Genomic DNA, 17,768 nt, shown 5'->3' with positions numbered 1-17,768 from the left:
ATAGAACACACTTGTGGAGATGGACTTGTGTTATCAGTTTGGCAAGGAAAATGGTCACGATTTAGAAATCCTGCCAAGCTCAATCAGTGCTTGGTGGGTGGAGTCCGCTGTCTTCAGAGAAACAGCAGCTTGCATTGGTTTGGCCAGTTGATTGGGATCCAAGTTTAATGTCGTTCTGTAAACGTCCCCGTAGGGGGAAGACGCTTGGGTCTGCTGGACCGCAGACCCTGCTTTCTTGCTAAGTAATAAAACCTTCTGGGTTTCTGGTATTTTCTCCCTTATCTCCTCGCTGCCTGAGACATGGGAAAATTCACTTGTGAAAGCACAAGAGACACTGTGCATGCTGAGTAACAGGAGAAGTCCCTTCCCGGCAGCGACTTTGGATAATAGAACTGTGTCATTCCTTCCATGTGGCTGTCAGGGGCTTGAGGTTCTACGTGGCTTTTCTTAACACACAGAGTGAGTCCAAGTGCCATCTCTAAAGACCTTGGACTGCCTTGATCCAAGAGGCAGAAGGGATCCTCACATCTTTAATACCTCCAACCCAAGGTCCCCTCCATCCCTTTTGCTCAAGTTTCTATTGTCAAGAATTAGTGCACATTTGCTGTGAGACCAGAAGAAAGGAAGGCTGCCTGCAGCTGCCGTGACTGAACATTTAGATCAAGAATCCAGTTGTTACTGTTGTGAAGTCCCGTCAAGTTGGTTCCAACCCATAGAGACACTACAAAGGGTTTCCAAGGAGCCGCTGGTGCGCTTGAACCACCGACCTTGCAGTTCAAACAACTTTGCAGTCTGACGCATTAGCCCACAGCACCACACCAGGACTCCAAATAGACGTTCCTAGATCAAAAGGAGGGAAATCATACAACACATCTTCAAATCCACATAGAAACCGCATATAGTAGTAGCCATCTGTACTGGGGGCACCCCAGATCTGTTGCCCAGAAAGAATCTTTAAACTTTGAACCAAAGCTGTCCCTGTGAAGCCATTGTTAAATAACAGCTTAACCCAGACAATAACGGACACTTGCCTTGAGCATTGTGCTATTTATTAAAGAAGTATTTCTCAGAGTTCAAATTGACAGCAGTTCCTCTGGAGAACCTCAAAGTACAGGGAGTCTAAAGTAATGATGATGAAATGGTACTGGGGACAGCGAGAGACCAAGGAAAGTGCCACAGTGGGAAGTATGCTAGCGATGTCCTTGAAATAAGTTTGTGGGAATTGTGAATGGATGCATGTTTGGTCTTGTACATTACCATTGTAGAAGCTGCTGGATATCTGGGTGACTGTCCCATCCTATGGCCCTGGATTTCAGACTCAGAGTTGTTTTTATTGTGAAATGCTGTCGAGTTGGTTCCAACCGATAGTGACCCTGTACAGGGTTTCCAAGGAGTAGCTGGTGAGCTTGAACTACCAACCTTGCCGTCTGGCGCATTAACCCACAGCGCCACATCAGGACTCCAAGGATTAGAATAGGACTTGCATTTTGGGACCACCTCTGCTCTGTTAACTATGCCCAGGAAAAATGGAAATAGGACCTTCTAGAGTTGACCTATGGAGTCCTGGTGTGGTGCTGTGGGTTAACGCTCTGTATTGCAACGTCAGTTTGAACTGCAAGGTGAGCAGTTCAGGCTCACCAGCCACTCCTCAGAAATCCTATACAGGGTCACTATGGGTTGGAACCGACTTGGTGGCACTAAACAACAACATCATAGTAACTATTAATGCTGACAGGAGTCCTGGTGTGGATTCATGATCTGGACTGCAAGGTCTGCTTAAATCTCAAGGTGGGCTGTTCATGCTCACCAGTGGCTTCTCGGAAACCCTAATCAGGGTCCTTAAGAGTCAGAACTGACTCCACGGCACTTAATAACAAGAGCTGACCCATGTTGGAAGCCACATCTCCATAAACTTTTCTTCCTTGCAATTTCCAATAATTATGTTGGTACCCGTTCATATTGTTGTTGTTGTTGTTGTTGTTAAGTGCCGTCGAGTCGGTTCCGACCCATAGCGACCCTGTACAGGGTTTTCCGAGGGTGTAAATCTTTACGGGAGTAGAAAGCCTCATCTTTCTCCCGCGGAGCAGCTGGTAGTTTCGAACCGCTGACCTTAAGGTTCGCAGCCCAATTCGTAACCACTACGCTACCAGAGCTCCTCCCGTTCATATTATAAGCTACAAACTATAAGAATTCACTTCCCACTGTATCAACAGTAGGTCTAAAAGAGGAACAATAACACTAGGGAGGTCTGTACTCCTTAAAATAATCACCATTTGAGGTTAAAATGTCAGCATTTATTCAAGGGTCAAGTTCACAAGATCTAGGGAAGGAGGAGGAGGAGCAAGGGAAATAGGGAGGAAGTGGGATAAGTGATGTTACAATGACGGGCTTGCAGTCAATGAGATGGAAAAAACTGTGTGATTTATCGAATGCAGAACTGATGATCTTGTCTATCAACTTTCATCCAAGTCACAGTAAAATGTTTTAAAAAGAAGGGAAAACTCAAAACAAAACAACAACAAAAAAAACCAAGCATAGACTCCCATTGACCTGGAAATGAGAAAGAGAAGAGAAAGGGCTGGTTGGCCCAAAGTATGGTGAGACCTGGGGCTACCTGAGCCCATAGACAAGGACATAGCCACAGAGGTCTAGAGCTGAGAGTGAAGCATCCAGCTGATATGAAGGGAGGGAAGACGCACAAGAACACCCAAACTTGCAAACAGTACCCATTTTGACAGCCTCAATGGCTTGATAATCAGAACTTGACTAAAGGAAGATAAAAATATTTTTTGATAAAGGAAACAACTAAATTGCTACAATTTGATGAACTTGACCTATATTCATGGATGTAGTAGCTCAAACTACCAACTGAGAGGGAAAGAGTCTTCATATCGAGTATCAGTCATGTCCCCTCTGTACACAGGGTAGATAGGAACAGGCAACTTAGACACTGGATACCTAAAATGAGGGGATGATAAAGGCATGAAGTTACTGGCTTACAAGTTTTCAAGAGGTAGTTTAAGAGTGTGTGGCAAAAGTTAGAGTCCCCACTGAATAGTTTTCCTTTTGTCTAGATGGGTGTGGTGAAAAGAGATGGAGATAAGATTCTTATTATTTCAATGTTGTTGTTAAGTGCCGTCGAGTCGGTTCCAACCCATAGCGACCCTGTACAGGGTTTCCGAGGGTGTAAATCTTTACGGGAGTAGAAAGCCACATCTTTCTCCCGCGGAGCAGCTGGTAGTTTCGAACTGCTGACCTTACGGTTTGCAGCGCAATTCGTAACCACTACGCTACCAGAGCTCCTTAGTAAGTAATTATTATCATGACTAATTGTGACTGTCACAACTGTAAAGGTAGAAGTTTTGTAATAAAAACAGAGGAGTAGTTAATCTTACAGTCCAGAAATAGAGGACCTTAGGACCATCTAGGGAAAAGAGCGTGAGTGGAATGTGGGACCCTATCCAGAGATACCAGAGATGGAGACAGAGATGAAGACATGGAGAGAGAGAGCAGCTGAGGACTCAAAACTCAAAGAAAGAGAAAGACTGAGTGCTGGCAGCCAGGAGGCAGGCTTTCAGAATGTGTCCTTTGGTTGTTTAAAGTATTACATATTCCTGAGTGTTTTTGTGTACATCCCACCCAAAAAAACACCCAGAGGGAATAGAAGCAAATACTGTTGAATGATGATGCACGGAGGAGATTGTAATCATTGCAATGAAATGATAGTGAAAACCAATGTTCTCCCCTGTAAACTATCACTCAGTTCACAATAAAAACTTAAAAAAACCACTATGAACAATGTCCATTTTGAGACTCACAGGAAAAAGCTGAGGCTTTGTGCTCCATCTCAGAAACCCTCCTACGAAGCAGTTCTACCTGCCCTAGGCTTGTTATGAGTCCAAGACAACTCAGTGGAAGTGCTTTTCTTTGGTTTATTCTGACACTGTCTGAATTTGTTGACTTGAAAACCATTCAAAGATGATTGCTTGCTTTCCTATGAAAGCGTTTCCATGTCAGGGCACAGGCGCTGTCGGGGGGTGGGTCCCTTGTCACATGCTGAGTACATGTACCTTTGGCCATGAAGCCTAGCAGTGATCACAGATGTTGGGGCAGATGTTGGCAGTGCTACCCTGCATAGAAGCTCACAAAGGGCAGAAAAGGCTCCTCCAAGCACTGAAGCCTTACTCTTCCGGACTCTTCTTCCTCAGGTACCCGTTCCCCATGGTGTTCAGCAGCTGCAGCAGGAGGGACCTGGAGACCAGTCTGGAGAAGGGCATGGGGATGTGCCTCTTCAACCTGCCGGAAGTCAAGCAGTCCTTCGGGGGCCAGAAGTGTGGCAACGGCTACGTGGAAGCGGGGGAGGGCTGTGACTGCGGAGACCTAGAGGTAAGAGGGCCTTTTGCAGAATGTCCTGCTCCTCTCCCTGGCTGAGCTCGGGGGTGAGAACCTACAGGAGTTGTGCAGTAGCATGAACATTCTCGAAATGCAAGACCACCTTGAACACGTCTCCTAAACGAGGTGCACTCACTTGCATTTTAATTAGCTTCCGGACTAAGCTGTGTTGCTTGGTTTAAACAGATAACAAATCGTCTTTATTGAAGGGTACAATATTTCTGGGCAAGATGAGGCCAAGAACAAGAGAAAAGTGTTTTGCTTTGATTTTGACAGAAAGAAAGCCTCTGCATTTCAGCTTCAAATAGCTACTAAGCACCCTTTCTTTTCTCTGTGTAAGATCTGCTTCCATGGGTATTTGAATAAGCAGCATTCATTTTTCACCAAGGGCTGCTTCCCATGTTGAAATTCCACCCTTGCTGTCTGCTGCAGCCTCCTCTATTTGCAAAACCTGAGGCTCCCAAGGCCTCTGCTCCATGTCTGCTTAGCTTTCAGAACCAATAAGCAGGAGCAGGGAACATTTTTATCCAGCAAAGGACTTATTTAACCCTGGTCTCCAGCCTGTGCCAGGAACTGTCCTGGTTTCTATAGCATCCAGAATAAAGGGAATCAACATAAAAATGATAGTGGCCACTTTTCCATCTCTGAATAATCTTGAGTGGCAGAGAGAAAGACAGAACCCAGTGACCCTACCTAGGAAGCAAGAGCCTCCAAGAATCTTGAGGGGGTTTGTGTTTAGAATAAATCCAAGTGAGTCGTTTGTATTGCAGGCGTCTCTGTCTACATGTGGGATTTCCTCTCCAGAGCTTCTGCCAGCTGAAGTGGGAGACAAGTTCAAGGCGGGCTTAGCAAAATTAAGGGGCTTAATGAGGGCTTAGGAAGATGGTGTCTTGAAGGGTTATTGTGACGGAGGATTCTACAGTGAAAGGAAAATTGGACTGAGACCCTGAGCTTCGTGTATTTCTGTGTTCATTAAACAAGTCGTGAACACATTGGTCCCCATTGCTCAAGCCCCTTGTCTCTGAGGTTTTCCATACCAGCAGCAAGGATCCCTGCCCAACGGTTTCTGCGAGGATGTTCCCAGTGACGAGGTAGTGAAGGCACATAGAGGAACTTGGGAGTCATCAGTGGGAATGCATCGTCCTCAGCAGAGTATTGTTTTGTTTCCAGTGTACTGGGGGTGGGTGCAGTGTGGGAGCAAGTCTTAATTACAGAGTTCCAGATACCCTTTCTAGGATCAGTGGAGGAAAACTCAAAACCATCATGGAAGAGGGTACATAAGGGGAAAATTCCTTGGAAGCCATGTTAATTCCATTAGCTAAAATTACCCATATTTCTCTGGGGAGGCTAATGTTGACTTAAAACGGTTTCTCTTTTTTCTTTTAACTTTGAGTTGAGCTTCTGATAGTTGCTTATGAATTTGAATAAATTTGACAGTTCTTTTTGGGGCCATAACTTCTCAGGCTTTGAATGTCTTTAATAGTAGTCATTTACTTAACTGTCACCGTAGCATCATGGTCATCCAGCCTGTTCCTGTTACACCATGACCACCTCCATCCCCACCGCTCTGCCAGCATCACTACCGCTGTCACCAGAACCACCACTATCACCGCAGCCACCACTGCTATTCCCATCTCCACCATCATCACAGCACCCTCCCACCCCCCACCCCTGCCATCCCCAACTCCATCACCACCACCGTCATCACTATTACCTCCACCATTACCATGAATCCTTCAATCACCACCATGGCCACGTCTACCACCACCATGATGCCAGCCATTCCTTGAGTGTCTGAAATTCTGATTCTCCCTCTTACCTTCATCAGCCGACTTGGCGCTGACAGGGTGCTCCTACAGAGCATCAAATCTGCCTCCATGGGACTCCCAACTTGGTATTTCCGTCTGGGGGCCCTTATTTCACACGTTAATGATTTCATTCTTGAACTCAGTTCACTTCATCCAAAGTTCTTTCCTCCAAGAAATGTTGATTCGTGAATAAGTTTGTGCTTCATTCTTTTTTATAGTGTTTTGTTTTTTGTTTATTTGTTTGTTTTGTTTCTGAGATCCAAGCTCAAACTATGTAGTACGGTGACAGCCAATTTCCTGTTTCCAAACTCCATTGACAACAACTTTTTGTCAGACCTATGACCTTGGCTCTGTATTCCTCTACCGAGTGTCCAGGTCCTAGAGAGAGTCATGTTTGCATATCTTTGCATGCTATTGGTCCCTAGCAGAGCTCAGTGGGTGGAGAGTTCATGATTACATGGATAGGGTCAGCATGACTCCTGCCAGCATGGAACTGGACCCAGCGTCTGCTGTCTCATGCTCAGAGATAGACTTTAGTGTTTTCAAAAGAATGCATTCGAGTCTGTCCCAGTTCACTGTTACTGTGATAAGAATCTATGTCTACTCCCTTCAGTATGAAAATGACAATTAGACCATTTGCAGAGAAGTCTTTAATGGCTTCATTATTTTTTGTTCTTTGGAGATTTGATATTCATTGGCTCTCTTGAACTTTCTCTACTGAATACTAAAAGTTAAATTTGCCAGTAGAGCAATATGTCTCTTCTGATAAATATGGTACTTCAGAAGAAATCGATTCCAGGTAGTTAAAAGGCAGGCAGCTGCTGAACCCTTCCTGTCTGGGGCATTGGATTGATATCAACCATAATGCTGTCCTAACAGATCACACGTTCTTCCAGCTAGCAGGCCTGGAAACGCAGTGTTATCTTCGTATTTAAAGTCAAACGGAAGCCAGTAGCTTGCAAATATCTCTGAAGCTTCATTCTCTCCTAGTTTCTCTCTCACACATCAATTCCTTTGAAGTCAGAGTCTCTGTTGGGCTACATTTCCGTTTGAGCTGCTGCTGAAGTGTGGTGCTTAGGTGTTGGGGTTAGGGAGGGTGCAGTTCTTCAAAGACATGAGAACCTAGATGTAGGATAGCTGATTTAGCTTACAATTTCAAGGAGCTCTGTACTTTGCGTGACATTCACAGAGCCATTTGGACCATAGCGGCACAGCATTGCTGTACTTTTGAGGGCACTGAGCAGGAATCAAAGGAGCTGTGGTGGCACTGTGGGTTAAGCATCAGGCTGCTAACTGCAAAGTCACAGGTTCAGATCCACCAACTCATCTCTGCAGGAGAACGATGAGGCAGTCTTCTCCCACAAAGATGGAGTCTCAGAAACTTTAAGGAGTAATTCTACTCTGTTTTATAGTGTTGCTATGAGTTGGAAGTTGTTTTATGGGAACAGGAATAGACTCAACAATGCTTTGTAGCGGAACAAAATGACTTTCCAAACTCCTTAGGAGTAAAAGTCTATGAGTTAGAAACTCTTATTGCTGTACAAGTTACCACTAACACTTCTGGTTGGCAGTTTTGTCTTATTATTTATATAATGCATTCTGGATGTCTATAAAGCCCTTGAATGAATTTAAGATGTCATAACCGTGGATGTAAGTATCATAGAAACAAATGGCAAACACCAAGTGAAAGCCTAATTCTTAAGAGTGTGATGTAGAATGCAGTGAAGATGCAAGTTTCACTGTAAACCCCCTGGTTAATTACAGAATCTTGTTAATTGCATGTATGGTTCTAACCATACAGTCATTCAAAAGCAACACTTTCCTGAAGTAAACGATTGTACTTTACACTAGCATTGGCTTCACTGTAGGCAGTAGTGTATGAAGTCTGCAGAGCGCATCATGAGGTAAATAAAATAAAGGGATTTTGATAAATGAAGTATCAAAGCCTCTACGAACTCTTCTTTCTTCTGATAATTAATATCTTCTAGAATATTACACCCCAAGTAATTACGATGCTTTCAAGTACAAGGACTTCATAAATAGACTAGATAAATGTGTGCAGGCCTTTTGTTTAGAGCTGAGCAAAAGGAATCACTCTTGTGCTTCTTTTTGGTAGGAAAAAAAAAAATTTTAGCACCCGGTCTTCCTCCCGTGGAACCACTGGGGGGGCGGGGCGTTGGTTAATAGCACATAACTAACCATTTGTGCCACCAGGGCTCCTTAAAGTTGTGCAAGGTTGGCAGTTCAAACCCACCAGCTGCTCGGTGGGAGTAAGAGAAGTCTTTCTGCTCCCGTACAGGTTGGCAGCCTCGAAACCCCTTTACAGGGCTGCTGTGAGTTCAAGTTCACTTGGTGGCAATGTGTTTGTTTTCTTTTGTTAATGTATCTTTTAGGGGTCCTGGTGTGGCACTGTAGGATAAGCACTGGACCACAAGGTTGCTCTGAACTGCAAGGTTGTTGATTCATACTCACCAACGGCTCCCCAGAAACCCTGTGCTAGGTTGCTATAAGTCAGAACCAACTCAGTGACACCTAGCAACAATAACAGCGGGTTAAGCATTAGACTGCTAACCTAAAGGACAGTGGATCGAACCCACTAGCTCCTCCACAGATAGATGAGGCAGTCTGCTTCCCAGAAGATTTGTAGCCTCGGAAACCCTATACAGAGTTGATGTGAGTCTGAATGTACTCGAAGGTAGGGGGGTTGGTTTTATATGTCCTTTTAAATCGTTGAGTTCAGGGTGTGCCCAGTGATCCAGACAGAGTCCACTGCGCTGAGACAGGCATGGATGGCAGATGCCATGGCAGAAGCTCATTGCGCTGCTGAGGGGCTCGACCCGCGGTCTTTCTTCTGTCACTACTCTGTGTGTGTCCATGGGAGAATCGCCCATCTGTGGATGCTCCCGGGCACGGCAGACCCAGTCAGTTCATAAAGACTAGACAGAGGCTCTGCTGCCTCACAGTTGAGGTAACCCTCGGCCCGAGCCAGGCCCTCTCCCTCCTCCTTGCCTTCTGCAGCCACCTAAGGTGTGACATGGATGTACAGTGAGGCGTCTCTCCCCATGACCCTGTCTAATGGCTCTCATCCCCTCTACAGGAATGCACGAACCGCTGTTGCAATGCCACCACCTGCACCCTGAAGCCAGACGCTGTATGCGCGCACGGGCTGTGCTGTGAGCACTGTCAGGTACGCTTCCCAGAGCAGCTGCCTGACCTCAGGCCTTCCCTCAGGTCCAGCTGCTAGAACAGCCCAGGGCAAGTTAGCCCAGTGCCCATGGCCCTGAAACCCTGAAGGTGCAACTAGACCTCATGTTTTCATCGTCTTTCCAGCTCCATGGGAAACGCACATGTTAGTTGCATTGGGGGATATATGATTAATTTATGAGTTTGAACATCTTAGGACCTAGTGGGGAGCCATTGTTCAGTGGTTGCAGTGTGTGGATAAGGGATGAAAAAGTTTGGGTTTGGATCACGGTGGTGGTTGCCCAACATGATAAAGTTAATTGGTGTCACTGGATTATGCACTTAAAGATGGGCAAAAAAAATTAGTATTATTATTATTAATTTTTATATTAACAAAAGTCGAATTCAGAGCGCTGGGTCTGGAGGAGAGGTCCTCGTCTCCTTTCAGCAGCCATAGCCCCAGCATTCTGTGAAGATCTCCGTGTATCTTAGCATCAGTCGTTCCCCGGATTCAGGAGCTTTACACTCAGAGACCCCCGGTCCAAAGGACACACCCCACTCCCGCTTCTTCTTTCTTGGTGGTAGTTATTAAGTGCCACAGTGTTGACTCTCAGAGATTTATTTTAGTATCTTACTGTGTTTTCAGTGAGAGTTTACACAGAAAGTTTGGTTTCCATCTAACAAGTTCTCCGCCTGTTACTCAGTGACACTGATTACGTTTCCCACGCTGTATCATCGTTTTTACCAATTGCATCTGGTGTTCCATTTCCAATATTCTAGTTTTGCTCTGTCCATATCATCACACGTTTGCTGTAGGGTCACTGATGGCTATTTGCTCTCATGTGGATAGTTTTTTAAAGGAGTGCAGTACTCACAGGTGATATTTTTAATTTGATGAGCCAAATTGTTGTTTAAAGAGTGATTTGGTTAGGATTTAAAGTATAGCTCATGGAGAAAGTCTCAGGGAATGTGTCAGTCTCAGCTGGTCTAGTCAATCTGGACTTTTTAAGAATTTGAGTTCTGTTCCACAATTTCCTCCTGATGTATTGGGAACCCCCTCTTGTGGTTCTGATCCGAATTGTTGGTATTGGTAGTCGGACACCATCTAGGTCTTCTGGTCTCAAGGGTCATGGAGCAGTTAACTCATGTAAACAACTTGCAGCTGGAACCATTGGGTTTCCTTTCTCTTTTACTCTGGATGAGAAGAGACGATAGTTGTGTCTTGGATGGCCTCTTACAACTTCCCAGACACTACTCAGCAAACTTAAGTCGTAGAGCTTAAACTTTATGAACGGTGGGGGGTAAAATGTCAAGTTTTATAGGTGCTGATAGTACAGTCCAGGACTTAGCTGCTGAACCAAAGGTTGGTGGTTCCGACACACCCAGTGGCTCTGCAGGAGAGAGAACTGGTCATCAGGTCACCTAGACATTACAGCCAGGAAATCTCCATGGAGCAGTCCTGCTAGGCCAAATGGGGCCATGCAACAAAATGTTTCCCCACAATATAGACACATATATTTTTTGATCATTGGACCAAAAACTCAAGAGTAATGTTACACTATCCAGCGGTACGATGAGAAGCGCTCACAACCCTGTGTTGATAATGAAAGGGACTTGGATGCAAGATGCGTCTCTGTACTCCACCCCATCCCTCCTGCCCCCGACCCTGACCACCACCAGTCAGCTTCACACTGGGTTCTTCCTCTTGATCCCAGAAACATCTGCCTGCTGGGCTGAGAAACCATATGGGCTATTCAAGGGGTTTTATGTAAACATCTTGATCTTAATGTCCTCCTAACCGAAGGTGTTGGCTGACCCAGCCCAGCCAAGAGTGGCAGTTTTATCCATTGGCCATTTCTGCTTCCATGATCGCATTTGTTTTGGCAAGCGCATTGTTTGCCTCGTTATTCAGAGCTGAGATCTGACCAGAAGTAGGAGCTTGAGCTTTAGGTTCGAAGGCTCCAAGGGTGCTGTTTTATTCCTTTTAATTAAGTAGTGGATCTTGGCATTCTGCTTACAGGAAACGCCCACTTAGCTGCCCCACTAGGGCATGGTGATTCGACATGCATTACCTCTTACACTCAGCTTTGAAATTGCCTTTCTCCCCTTCCTAGTTGGGACTCTAAGGTGAAGCTGGCCCTCACTGGTACCCAACTATCGGGGACCTGCCTCGACAGGGAAGTTTGGTTCACGAAGTAGGGAGATCTGGCAGCAAAAGAGAGAGAGAAAGAATATACACAAAGACGCGACGAGAGAAAAAAGGAGACACTCTGAAACCAGAGTGGATGCAAGACTGGCAGGCAGACCCTGGATTGCAGGCACCGTGGCCCTGTAGGCAGTAATGCATGCAGGATTCAATCTGCATCCGTCTTTTATTTCAGGGAGGGATTTTACACGAAGAAGGGGATTATTAAGACAGGGTACAGAAATGAAATGTGATTAATCGTTGAAAACAGGACACAATGATTTACAGGAACAAATTCTAAAATATACATCGCAAATTGTCTTAATAATCTAACATCCTTAATTTTCCAAAAATTCAAGCAAACTTACAACTTACTTTTTTGGCTCAAATCCTAAGGCAGCGACTTGAGGTTTCTCAAGGCTAATTAACATACCTATAGCGCTTAATCTCTAATGGGTAAAGGTGAAAAGGATTTAAAAGGTCTGAAGAGAGTCAAGCTGTTTCAACTACCTGGCTTAGGCTTTCAGGAGGAAGGAGCACTTCTGGGTTAATGGTTTACACCTGGGGACAATTTGAGGAGGTTGTCACTATTATTCCTTGAACAATACTCTGGAATTCGCCAATCTACTTTGAGTGAATTCCTTGGGCGGATTGTCTCCAGACACTCTTTGCGGAATCCCAGCAAACCTGCCTTTGGAACTTTTACGGCTTCGGCTTTAGAAGAGGTTTTTGTTTTAATATTTGTCCATGGGTATCCAGGGCTCATGTATTAAGGTAATATCAAACATAACTGAATAATTTGATAAAGAACAGTTTGGACATGCTTGCCAGGTGGCCAGAGTTTGTTCCTCAGAGAGATTTGTTCCCAGGACCCTACGCACTGCCAACACAGTGGAGACATTAAGAGAGGCACATAAGAAACCATTTTCTCAGAAGCTACAATTACTGGAGTTAGAAGCATAGAATGAATAATAAGACCAAAAAATATTATTCAGAGGTAGCCCACCAGTGAGTTCATAAAAGCCTATGAACCCGGGACGTCAGGAGGACACTTCCTTGGCCCTCAGGGTCCATGTGAACCCGGGACGTCAGGAGGTCACTTCCTTGGCCCTCAGGGTCCCTGGCTAGCAATCCTGAGTGGGGCCTTCGTGTTGGATTTTCATCCATGACATAGGGCCTCATCATCTCAGTGCTTGCGGTCCCCAACACCCAACAGCTGGTGGCAGAAAAAGGCCTGAGAGAGGACTGAGGGGCAAGGGGAACATAGTGAGCGCTTTACTAGAGGGTGCCCAAGGCAGTCAGGGTATGACTCCTTTACTTAATGACTTTTAAACAACAACTTTCAACTTCCAGACCTTTCAATAGAGAGCCAGGAGTCTGGTTTCATGCCTTCAGACTTTACAGGAACGAAGCCTAGGGTGGGGTAGAGGCACACCAGCCAATCAGGGGCTGCTGGTGGCTTCCACCATCCCTTACCACTCCCTTGTGTCACTTTGTTTCCGCCTCTTCCCTTAAACTACTAGAGACTGTGATTTGATGACCAAGAAAAAGCCCTTCAAAGTTGCTTTGTTAATCTCTTCCCAAACAATTGCATTTTTTTCCTTTTCATTTCTTTTTATTTAAACATTATCTATGTTAGACTTGAAATTTCTGAAGACACCATTCTGTGGTCTTGATCCTGGTTTAACACGTCCAGCACTTGACATGCTTTTCTTTTTTTTTCAATGTTTTATTGTGAACTATGTGATAGTTTACATGGGAGAACATTAATTTTACTTTCATCCTATCCTATATCGTTTCATTGCCATGGTTACAGTCCCCTCCATACGTCATCAACCAACCAAAGGATATACGCAACAAGCATGCCCCCCGGTTGTCAGCTCACAGCCCCTCTCCCTTTCTGTGTCTAAAGTCTCCAGCCGCTCCATCTCTCCACGTCATTGTCTTTGCCTCCTTCTCAGGCATCACTGCTTCTCTGGCCAAACAATAGCATTTTGAGACACATGATAATATTAGGGCCTGAGATGCTTTTCTTCAGGATCAACAACGCCAGCTGCCTGTGCTCTCATCCCTGCCTCCCCTTCCTCAGATGGGCCTGCAGCCAGCCTCTGTGTGCTTCAGAAAAGCCTTAATGTTGCAAGAAATTACAAAGATGCTCCCCTGGGTTGTCAGCCATAGTGGGACAGGGAGTCCAGAGCCCAAGTGAGCTTTTGCGTGTTTGTTGCGCTCCCTCTTCTGCGGAAGAGGCTTCTCTTAAAAGCCTGTATTAGGGACCATGCTTCAGTTCCACCCAGAAGTCTGCCCCCCACTTCCCTGCAGGGTGCTTGGCCTGAAAGCCCCTCTCCTTTCAGCTGAAGCCCGCGGGAACAGCATGCCGGGATTCCAGCAATGCCTGTGACCTCCCAGAGTTCTGCACTGGGACCAGTCCTCACTGCCCAGCCAACGTCTACCTACATGATGGCCACCAGTGCCAGGGAGTGGATGGTCACTGCTACAACGGCATCTGCCAGACCCACGAGCAGCAGTGTGTCACGCTGTGGGGGCCAGGTATGTGGTGGGCGCTGAGGAGTGAAGGGCCCCGCTGAGCAGAGGGTGTGGGGGAGACTCTGAGCTGTGAGGTGGGATTGCCACTGGGCCCCACTAAGCAGAGGGTGTGGGGCCAACTCTGAGCTGTGAGGTGGGGTTGCCCTTGGGCTCCGCTGAGCGGAGGGTGTCGGGGAGACTCTGGGCTGCTGGCTGGGGAAGCTGCTGGCTGACTCTGTTAGAGACTGTCAGGGAGCCTGTGGGCCGGGTGGAGATGCTGCATTTCTGAGGCTCTCACCGGAGTCTCTGGTCTAAGAAGCTTCCGTGGAGTGACCTAGTAAGAGCTGTGCATGGTTGGGGCCAGAGGTGGGTACAAGTGCACACCCCAGAACTTGTCCTAGGGAGCTCAGGGCAGTCCACCACCAGGTGTGCAAGCACCTGGTAGGTACCCCTGGGGTGACCAAGCTGAGTCAGCCACAGTTCATACACGCTGTTCCCATGGGCTTCAGCTGAAAGGAGAGAGCTCCCAGGGCAAGCCCCCTGCAGCAAAGTGGGGAGTAGACTTCTGGGCTGAACAGATTTAAGGTCACTTGGAGTCCTGGTGTGGCACTGCAGGTTAATGCGCTGGACTGCGAAGTTGGTGGCTCACCAGCCACTCCTCGAAAACCCTACCCAGGGCCGCTGTGGGTCGGAACTGATTCGATAGCACTTGCCAACAACATGAATACAGCCTCAAGTGAAGAACAGAGTTTCAAGGAAGACAGAGGGACACATGTCCCACCACTACTCAGACTGTGGGAGACGCGTCAGTTGTTCTCAGGAGACCCTATACTACAGGCTTCAGGACCCAGAGATGGGCAATCACCATGGCCACAGAGGCCAGAGTGGACTCGGTGTATGAGGGGAATGTTGGCCAGGGAAGCATGGGGACAAGTCCCTCTTGGCCCAGGCAGCAGCGAGAAAGTGTATATGTGAGAAGGGGTGAGCTGGGACCCCAGAGCTCTGAGCGGGATCTGGACGGTGTGTAGGGACTTGAGTGACGTTGTGATCTAAAGACAGAGCGTTGGCATGCTGTGTGTTCCAGAAAGAGCAGGTGAGAAGGTGGCCAGTGGAAGAAGAGCGGTTGTGATGGGTCAGTGTTTGTTGTGGGAGGGGGTAGGCCTGGCACCATTGGTGTCTCTGACCTTCTGCAACCCTAACAGACGGCTCAGTGGCTGTAGTCTGACAACGGGACAAACTGAAATTCTGGGATGGGAGGCCAGCTCCCCCATAGGACGCAGAGCTGGGATTCCACCTACCACTGTGGCAACACACGTCACCCCCATAATGCACGGTGACCCCTGAAGACCAAGGACTTGAAAGCTCAGGGTCGAAACAAAAAGTGTCTGGAGAAAGGGAAGGACCTGCCCCTGTGTGTGTCTCCTCAGTTTTTCCATCCTTGGGGCCTCTGAGGCTGCCCAGGACCCCAGCCTTGTTCCTCTGAGTCATCACCCCAAGATTCACTTGGAACCTACTGTTTGTCTGTTTGCAGCTCCAGGGATTCCAGCCCCACGAAAGCATTTTTTGAGCATGGGGATCCTGCCCCATCCATCTTGAATTCTCTTCCATTATTCCCTTACTGCCACATGGCCAATTCCTGAGCTTGTTCCTGCTCCGCAGCCCTGGCCAGGCCATAGAGGTCACTTAGGCCTACACCCGTGTGGGGAGGGATGCCTGGAACAGACCTCTGTCAGACTTTTGTGGGGTTTAAGAGTCAGGAGGGAAGCAACCCTGAGCAGAAAGCAATAGGAAACCGCAAAGCTCAGGTGCTGCCAATAAAACCAAGATCGCAACAAAGCAAGTCACATGGTTTCTAGCTTCCCAATGCAGATAAAAATCATGTTTACGCTGGAGTGCAGGCTGCCAAGTGTGTGATAGCATTATGAAAACGTTTCGATATCGTAAAAATGACCAAAATGTGGCACCAATGTGAGCACAAGCTGTTGGAAAAGTGGCGCTGGTGGGCTTGCTTAATGCAGGGCGACCCCACCCCTTCAGTGTGTGAAAAAACCCTCACAATTTCCAGGTAACATCAGGGTTACACTTAGCAAGGAGGACAGAATGGACATTTCTTGAGGTGGGTCCAGCTGTGGAGCCCACTAGAATTGTCAGTGCAGAGAGGCCTCTCAGAACACGGAGCTTCCTTACATGGGAGAAAGCACAGCTTTCTCAGCTCTGTGGGTGGCTTCACGGATGTACCCAGAGGCCTTGGGTTCCTGGGACCTTGACAGCAGCCTGCCCTGGGTGAGGCCCTCCAGCCTAGGGTGGGGTCTCAGGACTGCTGTTATGTGGCTACCTCCAGGTGACAGACAGGAAAGAGGCCCTCAGAATGCATGTAGTACTGTGGGCTCAACTTGGGTTTAGCTTCAGTCCACTGGGAGCTGAGTGAGGTCACTGCTGAGCCAGGTCTGCATGCTGGGGCTCCCCTGCGGTGGTCCTCAGTCCCCTTCTTGAGTTACAGGGACTGTAACTGATGTTCTCTTAGGGAGAGTTTGGGGTACACTGAGCGTTAGGGGTGGAGCCTGGCCCTCTGTGCCCTGTCCTATTGCCACATCTGACCTCATTTTCAAAATGAGGTTAGTGGGACTCTGCACGCTCTCTTAGCCCTGCTCCTGTGTGACTCAGCCGTGTCATGAAGACCAAGGCTATGTGTAGGGGTTTGGGTATGTGTGTTTGAACTTTGTATGTGATATGAGTGAAAGTTTACAGAGGGAATTGGTTTTCCATCCAGCATCCATCCCCGTTTCTGATCTGGGGCATTGAGACATGGAGTCCAGACTCCACCTGTAACAGCAGCTTCACACGTCCTCCCTTCACCCTTCCTTCCTGTCCCTTCCTGCCTTCCGCACTTTGTCTCTGGGTAAATGGTGCCCTGTGGTATCATGTGGCTGACGGCTCTAAGGAATGACGACCTCCCTGGTGCCTTGTTCACCTTATAGGCCTATCAGACCTGTCTGAGGTTTGGCTGAAAGTTGAGTTACAGGGATGGATGAGTTCGGTTCCAGGACTAAAGGGTATCTACGACTCACCAGTCCCCATCGGATCCGTAAACTTAATCTCTTTGTATGTTGTTGTTGTTGTTAGGTGCCATCGAGTCGGTACCGACTCATAGTGACCTTATGTACAACAGAATGAAACACTGCCCTGTCCTGGGTCAACCTCACTATTGTTGCCATGTTTGAGCCCATTGATGCTGCTACTGTGCAAATCTCTCTCCCTGGGGGTCTTCCTCTTTTTCTCTGACCCTCCACCTTACCAAACATGATGTGCTTCTCCAGCGACTGGTCACTCCTGACAATATGTCCAAAGTATGAGAAACGAAGTTTGGCCATCTTGGCCTCCAAGGAGCATTCTGGTTGCACTTCTTCCAACGCAGATTGGTTCTTTTGGCAGCCCATGGCACTTTGAATATTTTCCTCTAACGCCATAACTCAAAAGCATCAATTCTTCTACGGTCTTCCTTATTCACTGTCCAGCTTTGACATGCATATGAGGTGATGGAAAATACCATGGCTTGAGTCAGGCACACCTTAGTCCTCAAGCTGACATCTTTGCTCTTCAACACTTTATTTACAAAGGTCTTGTGCAGCACATTTGCCTAATGCAATATGTCATTTGATTTCTTGACTGCTGCGTCC

The 17,768-nt window shown here is 47.1% G+C and overlaps 1 protein-coding gene across 1 annotated transcript in view; it reads left to right on the top strand.

Moving 5' to 3' along the window:
- The window catches only part of ADAM12 (ADAM metallopeptidase domain 12), a 322,246-nt gene that overhangs the window by 254,099 nt on the left and 50,379 nt on the right, over positions 1-17,768 (top strand). Inside the window, exons 12-14 of the mRNA XM_006867472.1 lie at positions 4,209-4,386; positions 9,298-9,387; positions 13,920-14,115. Of these exons, the coding sequence (XP_006867534.1) occupies positions 4,209-4,386; positions 9,298-9,387; positions 13,920-14,115 (464 nt within the window). The remainder of the gene's footprint in view (positions 1-4,208; positions 4,387-9,297; positions 9,388-13,919; positions 14,116-17,768) is intronic.

This window comes from Chrysochloris asiatica, unplaced genomic scaffold (assembly GCF_000296735.1).
Source record: "Chrysochloris asiatica unplaced genomic scaffold, ChrAsi1.0 scaffold00105, whole genome shotgun sequence".
Taxonomy (NCBI): Eukaryota; Metazoa; Chordata; class Mammalia; order Afrosoricida; family Chrysochloridae; genus Chrysochloris; species Chrysochloris asiatica.
Note: the sequence above shows the minus strand (reverse complement) of the source record. Positions and strands in the feature narration are given on the sequence as shown.